The sequence below is a fragment of the Scyliorhinus canicula genome, chromosome 14 (assembly GCF_902713615.1).
Source record: "Scyliorhinus canicula chromosome 14, sScyCan1.1, whole genome shotgun sequence".
NCBI classification, from domain to species: domain Eukaryota; kingdom Metazoa; phylum Chordata; class Chondrichthyes; order Carcharhiniformes; family Scyliorhinidae; genus Scyliorhinus; species Scyliorhinus canicula.
The window spans coordinates 38,252,035-38,265,854 of record NC_052159.1 but is presented as its reverse complement, the minus strand read 5'-3'; the positions used below and the strand labels follow the sequence as shown (position 1 = coordinate 38,265,854).

The 13,820-nt window shown below is 43.2% G+C and overlaps 1 protein-coding gene across 3 annotated transcripts in view; it reads right to left on the bottom strand.

Moving 5' to 3' along the window:
• dclk1a (doublecortin-like kinase 1a) overlaps positions 1-13,820 on the bottom strand; it is a 475,245-nt gene that overhangs the window by 456,821 nt on the left and 4,604 nt on the right. For all 3 annotated transcript variants that reach the window (XM_038818045.1, XM_038818046.1, XM_038818044.1), the window contains exon 3: positions 5,569-5,915. In XM_038818045.1, coding sequence (XP_038673973.1) covers positions 5,569-5,915 — 347 coding nt within the window. The remainder of the gene's footprint in view (positions 1-5,568; positions 5,916-13,820) is intronic.

Below are 13,820 nucleotides of genomic sequence, written 5' to 3'. Positions count from 1 at the left end.
CCGTTGAGCTGAACCGTTGTTGTAGTCTTGGCGAGCGTGCGTGGTCGCGACTGGTCGAGCTTGATGGAAGCCAGTCATGGCGAGAGTTCCAGTGGCAGAGTAATCGCTTGCAGGGCCTTCTGAGTTGGCCCAAGATGCCGGCGCCCAGGACCCACACGTGGAGTCGTGGTCCCAAGATGGCGGCGCCCAAGACCCGCACGTGGAGCCGGGGCCCCAAGATGGCGGCGCCCATGGCCCACACATGGCGTCCGGGGCCCAAGATGGTGGTGCCCGGGAGCCTCGTGGCGGCTGGGGGCAGTGTCAGCGGCGTCTACGGGCCGGTCGGGGCAGCTGGGGGCGCGGGTCGGGAGGACCGTGGGGCCATTGCGGGAGCCGGGAGGCGAGCCGGAGAGGTTGGTGTGCGGCGTGGGGCCCTGGGGGGGCCGGGGGGGGGGGGGGGGGGAATCCGCTGTCGCTGTGCGGAACAGCAGCGACCGACTTGGTCTGGCAGACCACCGCGTAGTGGCCCTTCTTCCCGCATCTCTTACACAGAGCGGAATGGGCCGGGCAGCGCGGGTGCTTTGAGAGGCCACAGAAATAGCAACGGGGCCCCGCTAGTTTGTCGGAGCGACCAGCGGTGCAGGCTTGGGGGGGGGGGGGGGGGGGGGGGGGGGGTCCACGGAGGACGGGAGTGGCGCGTGCCATGAAGTCCAGGGGGTTGCTGCACAGCCGGGGACGTATGCGCTGGCGTTCAGGTCAGCAACCTCCAGGGAGGCCTCAGCTCGGCTGAGGGTGTTCTTCTCTAGCAATCGTTGGCGGATAGAAGGAGGCTGCATGCCAGCAACGTAAGCGTCTCTGATTAGAAGTTCCATGTGCTCCGTCGCCGAAACTTGGAGACATGCGTACGTTCTCCCTAGAGCTGCGAGGGCCTGGTAAAACTCGTCGAGGGACTCACCAGGGAACTGTTGTCTGGTCGTCAGGAGATGCCGTGCATATACTTTGTTGACCGGCCGGAGAAAGTGTCCTTTGAGAATATCCATGGCCGCATCAAAATTGCCTTCGTCCTCGATCATTGCGTAGACCGATGTGCCCACGCTTGAATGGAGGATGTGGAGTTTCTGCTCCTTGGTGGGCTTGCCGGCTGCAGTCGTCAGCTAGCTATTAAAACACACCTGCCAGTGTTTAAAATTGCAGACACATGTGCAGCATGCGGGCTGGTGCGGAGGCAGTCAGGCTTGATGCAAAGCTCCATTTCAAAATTCTAGCTGATTAAATTGGTGGACCATCAATTCAACTCAAGACACATTTAGGATCCGAACTGTGGCTTTAATCAGCTAGTTGTTAGCCCGGTGGTCAACTACAGAGAATGACCGACTGCCGGGAACTCTGGGTACTTATACCCCGCCTCGGAGGTGGGGCCTACTTGCCTCTCGACCAGTTGGAGAGCAGTCACATGACTAGTCCCAACCAATCGGACGAGAGGCACATGACCAGCCAGAGCCAATGGGAAGCCAGTGCTCTGCACCAATGGCAGTGCTCATATCCATACCACCACAGACCCATGACAAAAATGGACCTGAATCACCAGTGAGGAAGATGGCTTCTAGCAGAAGGAATCGCGTGTAAAACAACAGATGGCCTTGGGAGGAGACTGAGGAAAAAAATTCAAGGAAATAAATTTTAAATTAAAAGCGGACAGCCAAGGAAACATACATTAACTTGAAATACCCATTAAATGAATTTTAAAATGACAGGCAACCCTAGGCAACTTGGGCACAGTATCAATTAATAGAAGACCTCCAGCAATAGCATGATAGGATTTTTATATTATATTGAAGCGTGATATATGTTCAATAATTTTATATCAGGAATTCCTAATGCTCAAAAATCACGATATAAGACTAATATGGACAGGAAGATTTTTAATAAAACTATGTATATTATGTATTGCTTGTGCATACAGATAAAAGGATATATATATAGCCATTATTCTAAGTAACACTGTTACGTCAACTTCAGCCTTTACTTCAGTGATTGTTATTCTCTGTGCTAGAATCTAAAAATATTTGATTAAGCTATTCTTACATTTTCAACAAATTATATTCACATTATTAATAACCATAAATACAATCTTTCAATGCAAGATGTTCTAGAATCTAGTTAAAACGTACTAGAATAACAGTTTAATCAAATATTTTCACTCATGTGTAAACTTCTTCCTAGCCTATTGTTTTTAGCCTTCTCCAGGCTTACTGTGACAATTGGAAGATTTTAGGAAAATTGGGAGTATACATGTAGTGGGCAATTTAAAGGTTAAAAGCCTGGTGTTAGTGTGTGTTCGACTGCAGTTGTCAATTTTTTATTAATTTTGTTTGCAGAGCTTGGGTGTTTTTAGCAGCCAGAAGATGAAATTGATGAAAGAATTTGTTTATCAGTCTGGGTTAGTGCACAGTGGATTGACTGGGAAGGTCCCTGTGGAGTTAATGTTCATGCAGAGATCATTTGTTTTTTTAGCTTGGGGAGATGATGGCGGTGCTGGGTGGAGCTCAGAGAGAGACTGAGTTTTGGAGAAAGGCTTTTGGAAGTGAAGTCTGATCTGACAAGTTTGTTTGACCACAAGTAAAAGCAGTTTTCTTTCCCAGGAGGATAGTTAAGAAAAGAGAGTAATGATATTTTAAAAGCAGAGAAGTCATATCTGAAGACAAGGAAACTGGCTGAAACAACCCAGTTGAAGCAGCTATTTGAAGATATTCAGCCAGAGTCTGAAGAGTTTCTAACAAGAGCCAGAATCTGTTCCGTACCACAAGTATTATTATATGCCCTGCTGATTTTTAAGCTGGATTGAGAGCCATGTGTTTCTTTTCTTGTTGTTTAATGGGAAATTGAGTAGTGATGTTAAGGGGTAATTGTAAGTTGTTCTCTTTTGGGTGTGAAGTTAAAAGTTTAATATTGTATTTATAATAACGTTTTATTTTAGAAATACCAAAGTACTATTTTTTTCCATGCAATCACTCCTGGAGCGAATCATTCTTTCCACACAGTCTTCAATAAACTAAACTATTGGGGTTTTGGTCCAGTACCCTAATCACTGTTGCAATCTAGTCTGGGATCGTAACATTACAAATGCCTTCCCAGAAATCTAGCCGTTTGTGCCTCATGCCTCTTTTCACCCTCGCATAGCTAACAATTATAAAAACAAAAAATGCTGGATAAACTCAGCAAGTCTGGCAGAATTTGTGGAGAGAAACAGTTATGTTTTGAGTCCAATATAGCTCTTCTACAGAACTGTACATAAGACCATACGACATAGGAGCAGAATTAGGCCATTCGGCCCATCGGGTCTGCTCCGCCATTCAATCATGGCTGATGATGTTTCTCATCGCCATTCTCCTGCCTTCTCTCCATAACCCTGATCCCCTTATTAATTAAGAACCTATCTATCTCTGTCTTAAAGACATTCAGTGATTTCGTCTCCACAGTCTTCTGCAGCAAAGAGCTCCACAGATTAACCATCTTCTGGCTGAAGAAATTCCTCCTCATCTCAGTTTTAAAGGATTGTCCTATGTCATATGGACTCAAAATGGGAATTATTATATTGGTTTAGTCAAGTTTCCTTCGGGGTTCTGTTTTAGTTACAGTTCCCCATCAGGGGTGCCACCCCCTCTCATTTTTGTTTACTTTATCGATCATTTGACAATTTAACTAGAGTATACTGGTTATCTTCAACCCTCTGCAAAACAAGACAATTCTCCATAAAGGAAGGCAATATCAGCAACTGTGGCCACAATGTCTGTGCTTGATGAGGGACTGGAGGTTCAAATTTTATGATTATTCAAGACTGATACAAGTTAAGCAGCTCCCATTAGAAATTTAAAAATATACCTCAAGAATGTGGATGATTTTTAAATATTATCATTGGATTGGGAGTGCACACATATCAAAAATGCTATATAGCCTGCATAAGATTTAAACTTTGAGAGATTCTATTTTTACTGAGTAGTATACTGGAAGAACTATAGGTGGGAGATTAAAACAAAATGCTGGAAATATTTTATTCCTTCACAGGATGTGAAAGACTTTGGCTAGGCCAGCATTTATTGCCCATTTCGAACTGTCATTCAGAAGGTGGTGAGCCTCCCTCCTGAACCACTGCATCCAACCTTCACATATCTGTCGGGAAGAGAGTTTCAGTATCTTTACAGAGCAATGCAGTAAATACTCAGCAGATGTGGAAACATCTGTAGAGAGAGAAACAGTCAGCAGGTTGGATTTTCCCCTCGGGCTTCATACCCCAATAGCAGGACTTCACAGGAGCCTGATTGGAGGAGGCAGTCTGCTAATTGGCCACCTCTAAGCTTGCTGTCCAATTAAAGATGGGGTTTCAAAGTGGGCACTGCTGAGACAGGTTGAAGACCATGATGACACTTTAACATGGAGGCGTGGTGGAGGTGAAACCCCTTCACTCGGTATGTCTCGGCCACAACTGCAAACATTTATAAACAAAAGACCTTCTTTGGGTCATGGAGCCTCTGAATGCAATCGACTCTCCTCCCCACCCCCAAACTGCCACAAGGAATCCACCGCCATTGGGTTTGTGGCCTCCACATGCGGGGGGGGGGGGGGGGGGGGGGGCTGCTACACTGCCAATTAAATGATGGCAACCACAAAATTGGACCTAATTGGGCTTTTAACTATGTAAAGATCCCCTTCACATCCCACCACAGAATGATTCCTAACAGCTTTGTTGGTGTGCTGTTCCAATGTGCTCCCCCCCCCCCACCCACCCACCACACTCACACACACACTATTTTCCTCACTTACCTCCAAGCCTTCCAGCGTGGGGCTGGAAGAATTCTCACCTGGAACTATGGGTTCATGAAAAGGTGATCAACCAGAAATATTAACACGAGTATATTTCCAGCACTTTCTGTTTTAATTCAGATTTCCATTATCTGCTGTATTTTGCTTTTGTATTCTGTTGGGTACCTTAACAGCATTAACTTCACTAAACAATAAAGTCATGGCTTCCTAATTAGAATATAGCTACAACAGGAGTAAAATATTGCAGCATATTTACCAAAAAACAGTTTCAGTCCTTACAAGCGACTATAACCACAGGGTGTGTTTCCTGTACAATGAGCTGATATTACTTTGCCATCTTCTTTAGTTCTCGATATTACTTTGTCAGGTGATCTTAAGACATTTAAGCCTTCTCTCTTACATAATATTATTGATGAACTCTGCTCCAGGTGACACTGACCTATGCTTTTATTTGTAATACATGTTTACTTTTTGCCTATACAATTAAACATTTCCACCTGTTTGACTGTGAAATAGTTGCATCAGAAACGAGACACAAGTTTTAGCCAATTTTAAAGATCCAAAGATAACACTTGCAAAACTAAAATGCTGGACCACACTGAAAGCATAACCACAAATGATGGTGAATGAGACGTCTGATTCACCAGAGGCGAGATGTTAGCCAACTAGTGTTACCAAACTCCTATCCTTTGCAATCACTCGCTTGGCTGTAGTATTATTATAGCTATTACTTTATTCAAAACATTTGGAAATGAAGCATTACTATACCTGCTTCCCATCCAGCGTGTACAAACGCTTAACTGCGCCTGAATCCAACTTGATGGCATCAGTGATATCAGTAAGAACCTGGTCAAATGAATGTGCAGTCTTCTTATTGAGCAGAATCCGAATAGCTTTCCGTGGCTTCACTCCACTCCGAATGATGGTCACCAGCTTGGGTCGAATGAAATCTTTGTTTTCTTTTGTATCAGCAGGGCCTGCTTTGGCAGTACTGATCGATGTTGGTGTGCGTCCCGTTGCAGTTGCCTTGACATTCACTGACCAGTTAGGGTTTACATTCTTTGTGTAGTCCACTTTCCGAAATGTTTCAAAAGATGCACAGACATAACTTTCCCCTATGGGAAGACAATGGATTGAATTTAATATCCGGGGCACTGTCTGTGTATTTACAACTTCAATTATTTGTAGCAACAGCATTTTTATATTCAAACTCAATTTTTACTGTATTAAGCGTACTCTGAGTAATATTCATTAACCATTATACCTCAAGCTATTTCTCTGAATTTGTGGCCCTTCAGTCCGTAAGTACCTCATTGTTTCGGGGCCCAATTCCACGGACATTCGCACCTCTTCACTCCACTCTAATAGTGATTCTTCATGTATGGGCCTAAACTGTGGTGGGCAGGGGTAGTGGCTACAATCCAGATACATCTTTAGCTGAATTCCACATGTTAATGTAATGGCTCTGATATCAGACGAACAGAGGCATAAGACCATAAGACACAGGAGCATAATTAGGCCACTCGGCCCATCGTGTCTGCTCCGCCATTCTATCATGGCTGATATTTTTCTCATCCCCATTCTCCCGCTTCTCCCCATAGCCCCTGATCCCCTTATTAATCAAGCATGGAGGTCATTTGAGCAAATTCCAACATCGAATGCAACAAATCTGGTCATATATCGGCTAGGGAAACTAATCACAATGATTTATTATTGTTTTTTTCACCCAACTACACTATTGACATCCAGTTGAGGCAAACACAGTCCAAAGGTCTTCTCACCAACATTTAGGTACCGCTTCTCAGGTTAAGGGAGCTGTCCCACAAATATTTCAAGAAACAGTTGCTCATAGTCATAATCTCCATTACAAGCAAAAATGATTCACCTTCCGTCACTATTTCCAGTTTTTTGAACAATAAATCCTACTTTCCACTTTCATTATTTTATTGATGAGTTTAAAAATACTTTAACATTAAACAGCCTCACGGTGATCAGGCATAAAAAAAATTAATTTTAAAGAATCTGACCTCAACTTCCAGCCTTTTTATTGCTGTGTAAGGTTTCTAATGTCTGAGAATGGAGAGATGGATGCTTCCCATATATGAGACTGCTACAGTGCAAGTGAGAACACAGTGTGAGGTTATCTGCTGCTGCAGGGTTTCCCAGGGGTGAAGGAAACTAGCAGTGAACTGGGGCAGCAGCTGCTACCTCCCCAAGTTTCAGTACTCTTTGGGGGCCAGGAAGAGCTGTAGTGCTCTCCCCAGAAACCACAAGGAAGCCTTCAACCTCTCTAACCTGGTCAACCAGTCGAATCGTTTCTCCATCACTGCACCCCCCAAAAAAAATGACTGCCAGAATCTCACCTCTTCCTGTTCCAATCTCCAACCTCTCCCAAGCTCTCCTGATTTGACCACAGAACTTTCCTCTCATTGTCACTTACTGGACATCCACATGGATTGGTATGGGAAAGGAGGTGCCATTTCACAGGGTACCAACACTGATGCTAGGACAGGATGAAGTGACGAGAGGCCCAGAACTGGGCTGAGAGCAGCTTCTGAGCCCGAAGGATAAATAGGGTGGTATAAATAACTAAGGGTGCCCATATTTGTGTGGACCAGTACTAATTGGCGACCACATGACCTCTCACTGGCGAGCCGGTTAGATCACGGGAGGCCATCTCGCTAATGAGATGGTGATTTCCCTTAATTGGTGTCACTTAATTTTGCGCCGTGTCTAGGCGGGATTCTGATCCTACCAATAGGAGCAGGCGGTTAGATCGCAAATCGCTTGACGCGGTTCCCGATTTGAGCCTCTCCCGCGATCAAACTGGCCCGCACAGATCCTCACCGGGAGCCCTTAATCTCACCTGTCTTCCACCCTATTACCAAGAGGTAAAATTTAATACAGAAAAGTGTGAGGTGACAAAGTAATAGCAGAGCATTTAGAGATTAATAAAATCAAGCAAAGTTAACATGGTATTATGAAAGGGATATCAAGTTTGACAAATTTATTGGACTCCTTTGAATCTCTAACAAATAGGGTTGATAAAGGGGAACCAGTAGAGGTGCTGTATTTGATAAGTACCACCTTAAAGGTGACTTCACAAGATCATGGTGTGAAGGTAATGACAGAGCATTACTGAGGATTGGCTATTGACTAGGAAATAGATATTCAGGATAAGTGGGTAGCCAAGGAAAAGTTGTTCCCATTAACTGATGGTGCATACACCTTGGGACACAGGTTTGTGATTTTGGGCAAGAAATGCAGTGGGGGATGGGAGGAAAGACTTTGTGATTGTTAATGACTTGGAACCCACTGCCTGTGATTGTGGAGAAGGCAGATGCAATTAACAATTTCAAAAGTAAATTGGGAAGGGCACTTGAAGCAAATAACATCACCTTGGACAGACTAGGAGAGTGGGAAAAGAAGTGGCAGGTGGACTATAATGTGGAAAAGTGTGAGGTTGTGCACTTTGGAAGGAAAAATAGAGGCAGGGACAATTTTCTAAATATGGAAAGGCTTCAGAAATCTGAAGCCCAAAGGGACTTAGGAGTCCTAGTTCAGGATTCTCTTGCAGGTTCCATCAGCAGTTAGGAAGACAAACGCAATGTTAGCATTCATGCCGAGAGGGCTAGAATACAAGAGCAGGGATGTACTTCTGAATCTGTATAAGGCTCTGGTCAGACCCCATTTGGAGTATTGTGAGCAGTTTGCAGCCCCGTATCTAAGGAACGATTGTGCTGGCCTTGGAAAGGTCCAGAGGAGGTTCACAAGAATGATTCCAGGAATTAAGAGCTTGTCATATGAGGAGCAGTTGAGGACTCTGGGCCTGTACTCAATGGAATTCAGAAAGATAAGGAGTAAATCTTTTAGTACCGAGGTAAGGAGACATTTCTTCACTCAGAGAGGGGTGAATCTGTGGAATTCACTATGACAAAAAGTAGTTGAGGCGAAACAATTGTGTAATTTCAAGAAAGGAATTAGATATAGCTCTTGGGGCTAAAGGGATATGGGGGAAAAGGTGGGATCAGAGTGTTGAACTTGATGATCAGCCATGATCATAATGAATGGCAGAGGGGTCTTGAAGGGTAAAATGGCTTCCTACTGCATCTATTTTCTATGTATGTTTCTATGATCTCATTGAAACTTACAGAATACTAAGAGGCCAAAGAGAGTGGATGTGGAGAGGATGTTGCCACTTGTTGTAAAAACTAGAACCCGAGGCCACAGCCTCAGGCTGAAGGGACAATCCTTTAAAACTGAGATGAGGAGGAATTTCTTCAGCCACGGGGTGGTGAATCTGCAGAACCTTTCGCTGAAGAAGACTGTAGAGGCCAAGCCACTGAGTGCCTTTAAGACAGAGATAGATATGTTCTTGATTAATCAGAGGATTTGGAGTTAAGGGGAGAAAGCAGGAGAAGGGTGATGAGAAACACATCTGCCACGATCGAACCGTGGCGCAGACTCGATGGGCCGAATGGCTTAATTCTGCTCCTATATCTTATGGTCTAAAGAAACTTATAAGGATAGGCCTGGGAAAGTGAGACTGATAAATAGAGAGTTAGCATGGACTGGAGTGGCCAAATGTTACATTTGTGATGTAACAACTCTATCACAGAGTTCTGTAAAAAGACCACAATTTGAAACGTTAAAGTGCCAAACCTGCTGAGTATGTCCAGCATTTTGAGTTTTTATTTCAGATTTGCAGCATCCACAGTATTTTGCTTTTGGCTTTTCCTTTTTGTTCTTTTTCTCAAACTCTTCCCTTCCACTTGGCATAACAATTTCAAACTTTTTCTAGTTCTAATTAAAGGCCATCTTCCACAGATGTTGTCTGACCTATTGAGTGTTCACAGAATTTTTTGGTTGCTATTTATGAAAACACATTGCATTAGTAGCAATTTGTCATCAGCAGCAATTTGTCATTGCAGTGACTTGGTTAGGAAACAGTGATTAGGAAAAACTGGCATACTCAAATTAACAGGTTGTGACAGGTCGTGCCAACCACGGATTCTGTACTGGGGCCTCCACTTGCACTATATTTATAAGTGATTCAATGAGGGAATAGCGGGGCGTACATCTAAATTTGCTGACGGACCTTGGGTTGCACAATAAAGTGTAGATAGAAACAGAAACAGAAAGTTGTCGAGGGACACTAATGAATTAACTGAATGGGTAAAACCATGGCAGATTAACTTCAATGTAGAAAGTTAGCAGTCTTTCACTTTGGATCTAAGATAGATCAGAATATTTTCTAAATAGCAGCAAGCTATATTTCTAGACTATAAAAGATGTCAAGGGGAGAGCACAGGAGTGTGTTGCTGAGCTAAATGATCAGTCACGATCATATGCAATGGTGGAGCAGGTTCGAAGGACCAAATTGCTTACTCCTTCTTCTATGTTTCTATGTACTGTGGATGAGCATACAGATCTAGCAGTATCTAGATGTTACTAGTGAAGAGGCACTAGGCGAATTGAGTGTTGATCTTTATCTGTTAAAGCTGTAAAGAACTTTGGCGAGACTCAATCTGGAATATTGCATTCAGTTCTGGGCATTGCATATCAAGGATCTATTGGTCGAGCTGGTGGAGTGCAGATTCACCAAAATTCAAGCAGTCCCTACAGGTTAGAAGGGGGCCATTCAGCCCATCAGGTCTGCATCAACCTCCAAAAGAGCACTCTACCTTGGCACATTCCCTCACCCTATTCCCACATTGATCATGACGAATCCAACTAACATACACATCCTTGGACTGTGGGAGGAAACCGAAGCACCTGGAGGAAATCCACAGAGACACGGGGAGAACATGCAAACTCCCCACGGTCAACCGAGGCCGGAATCAAAACCGGATTCCTGGCACGGTGAGGCAGCAGTGCTAACCACCTTGCCACCCAGTGTATGACACTGGGGTTAAAAGGGTTAAATTAGAACAGGTTGCATAGACTCAGTTTGAATTGTCTTGAATATAGGGGATTAAGGTGTGGTTTCATTCAGATGTTGAAAGTGATTAATAGGAGTTGAGAGTAAAGATAGAAGAAAACTAGGAGAGTTCTGATCAAGGGGGTGTAGCCTTAAAATCAGAGCCAAGGCATTCAGGGATAATGTCAGAAAGCATCTCTTTACACAAAACGGTACTAAAAATGTCTGTCTGATACCAACTCCATACCTATTTTTGGTGAATGTCAAATTTCCCTGCCCATCAACTGAGCCTCCTTGCTCCTTATAAAGTTTAACCATGTTTCCCCCTTGTTCCTCCCACCCATATGTTCATTCAGACATTTGTCTGCCCAATCTGCTAACATATCCATGCCCTCTTATAGTAACATAGTCTTCTTCACCGTTAGCCACACCCAAAGTCTTGTGTCATTTATAGTATGCCTCCTACACCCTGGGCTAAACTTTTTTAAGATCAATGGACCCAAAACCCATCTCTGGGTTTGCCACCATCCTTAGAAATTGTAAAACACAATTTAGCATTACTAGGTTTTCTGTCCTTCAACCAACTTCCTGTACATGCTAACATATTTGTTGCCCATTTCCAGGTTCCTGAGCACATTTCCTGCCCCTTTGTAAATATCTTGGTCTATGTTTGGACCCAAATGAAGAATCTAAGCTGCAGTTGTCTATATTAACTCTTTACTAAAAAAAACCCAAGTGAATTTATCTCAAATTATAAAAATCCATAAATATCAAAATATTGTGTGTGTCCATCTGTTCTTTGTAAATAGTAAGACTAATACTTCAATGTAGGGATATTAGCAGCCAGGATATAAGATTATGTACAGAAATGTAAAATACACTTTATCATCCTTTCCTACGTATATATATTCCTCTCCTAATATTTACAAAATTGGTGGATAATGGTCTGTGTATTACTTCAGAGATTGCTTAAAATATTAAGTAGCGTTTTTATTTGAGTTGTTGTTCATGTTGTTCTTCTCAAAAGTTGCTTCTCGCCATTACTATTTGAAGGAAAGATACTGACAAACTTCCATATTGAAAACTATTATTAAAGAGCAAAGATTTAGGAATTGAAGCTAAAGCTAGGAAATAGGTAATAAACTGAGAAATAGACAGAAGAGTTAGAAAAATATCAGGACCGAGTGGCAGGACTTAATGGCAAGTTCCAAAGTTTGATGTGTCCACTTTCTTGCTTGGAATCAAAAATCTAAACCAAGTTGGGTCAAACCTGCAGAAAATATTAAACTAGACTAGGCAGTGAAACTGTAGGAGACAACTCAAATCTGCAGACACTGTTCGACATGTGTATGGGAAGAACAATGGCAAATTAAATTTAATCAGTACTGTATATGGAAAAGAAAATAATGATGAATGGTACGAAATAGCCAAAAGTGGTCTTAGTAGACTTGAAACTCAACGGCCGCGATTCTCCGCAAATGCGGAGAGTCGTAAAGGCTGCCGTGAAACTGGCCGTGTTTCACGGCAGCCTCCGCGCCCCCTCCCCGGACTCGATTCTCCCCCCCTGGGCGGGGCTAGCAGCGCGGCCCCGCTAAGCACGGCATCGCGGGCTTAGCGACGGTCGCTAAGCCCGCGATGCCGTGCTTCGCGGGGCCGCGCGGTTCCAAAGTTTGATGTGTCCACTTTCTTACCTGGATTATTCAACAATTAGTTACAGTCCAGTTTTTAATTTTAAAAATAGACAGTGCAACAAAAACATCTTCAATTTACATTTCCCTGGGGAGGGGAAGACAGAGACCCCATCTAACCCCAAAATGGCTCATGTTCCTTGGTCACTTTTGTTGTGTGGGCCATTTTGTTGACATAGCCATTTTCCGGTCACTGCAGAATCTAGGGAGAGTAACCTCCCTCTTTTGACATAGATGATCCCTCTATCGATAAGCTGTCCTTACTAAATCCCATTTACCGCAACACAGCACCAATAGTCATCAATGGCAACCACATCCCCAAGTATTCTAGCACAAGAGTCGGGGTTAAAGGCAAGGTAAGGTTCCTCGGCATATTTAGGTTTAAATAAATTATTCTCTGTTGCACAAACTACTTTTACAGATGAAAAATGAATGAAATGAAAATCGCTTATTGTCACAAGTAGGCTTCAATGAAGTTATTGTGAGAAGCCCCTAGTCGCCACATTCCAGCGCCTGTTCGGGGAGGAGGGTACGGGAATTGAACCGTGCTGCTGGCCTGCCTTGGTCTGCTTTAAAAGCCAGCTATTTAGCCCAGTGTGCTAAACCAGCCCCATTCCAAATTAAAAGGAAATATCAATTTCCAGAAATAAATCAGGTAAATCGTGAGGGCCCCTTTCAATTCTGACCACTCAAGTGCATCCATCATCATTAGAAAATAGAAAGCTAATTATTCAAAATGGCGACATTTTAAATCATTAAATAAATAGATTGGCAGGTGATTTACCCAAAATGAATTGACTGAAATATGAATCCTCAGCAAATTGGGGGAGGGCGGAGGCGTTGTGTGAGGTGTATTCCACATCAATAATAATGTTGCACTTTCCTAACATAATGCCACCAGCAATTAACCATCTAATTCACTTGTGACAATTCCAATGTTTTGTCTTCAATTTGGCGATTTGAGCTTAAGACAACAGCAAATGAAAATTGTGTCCAGACACATCTTTCAAACCGACTAAAAAAAGAAAGCAGGCTGACTCCACCCAGATGTCCTCTTTGTGTCAATGCAGACATTCTGTGCATCCCCATCTTCCCCCATATTACCTTTATTTCACAAATACCCATAGAATCAAAAGTGCACGTGTATATGTATGCGTGTCCGTGTATCAAATATGTGTTTGCTATCGCTGAGAGCTATGAAAAAATCCCAGGGCAAAGCTCATTATATCTGTTGCATCTTAATTGAGTTATATCATCGCTTTTTTTTTTAAAGGAGCACGGTTGAAATGACCCATGTGCGGATTGCTGGTTTATTTTAGGTTTTCCCCTCACTCAAGTCAAAATATCATTACTGTTATAATCATAACCCGGCATCAGCGAGGTGTTTAATATTCTCTACGGATAAATATCAG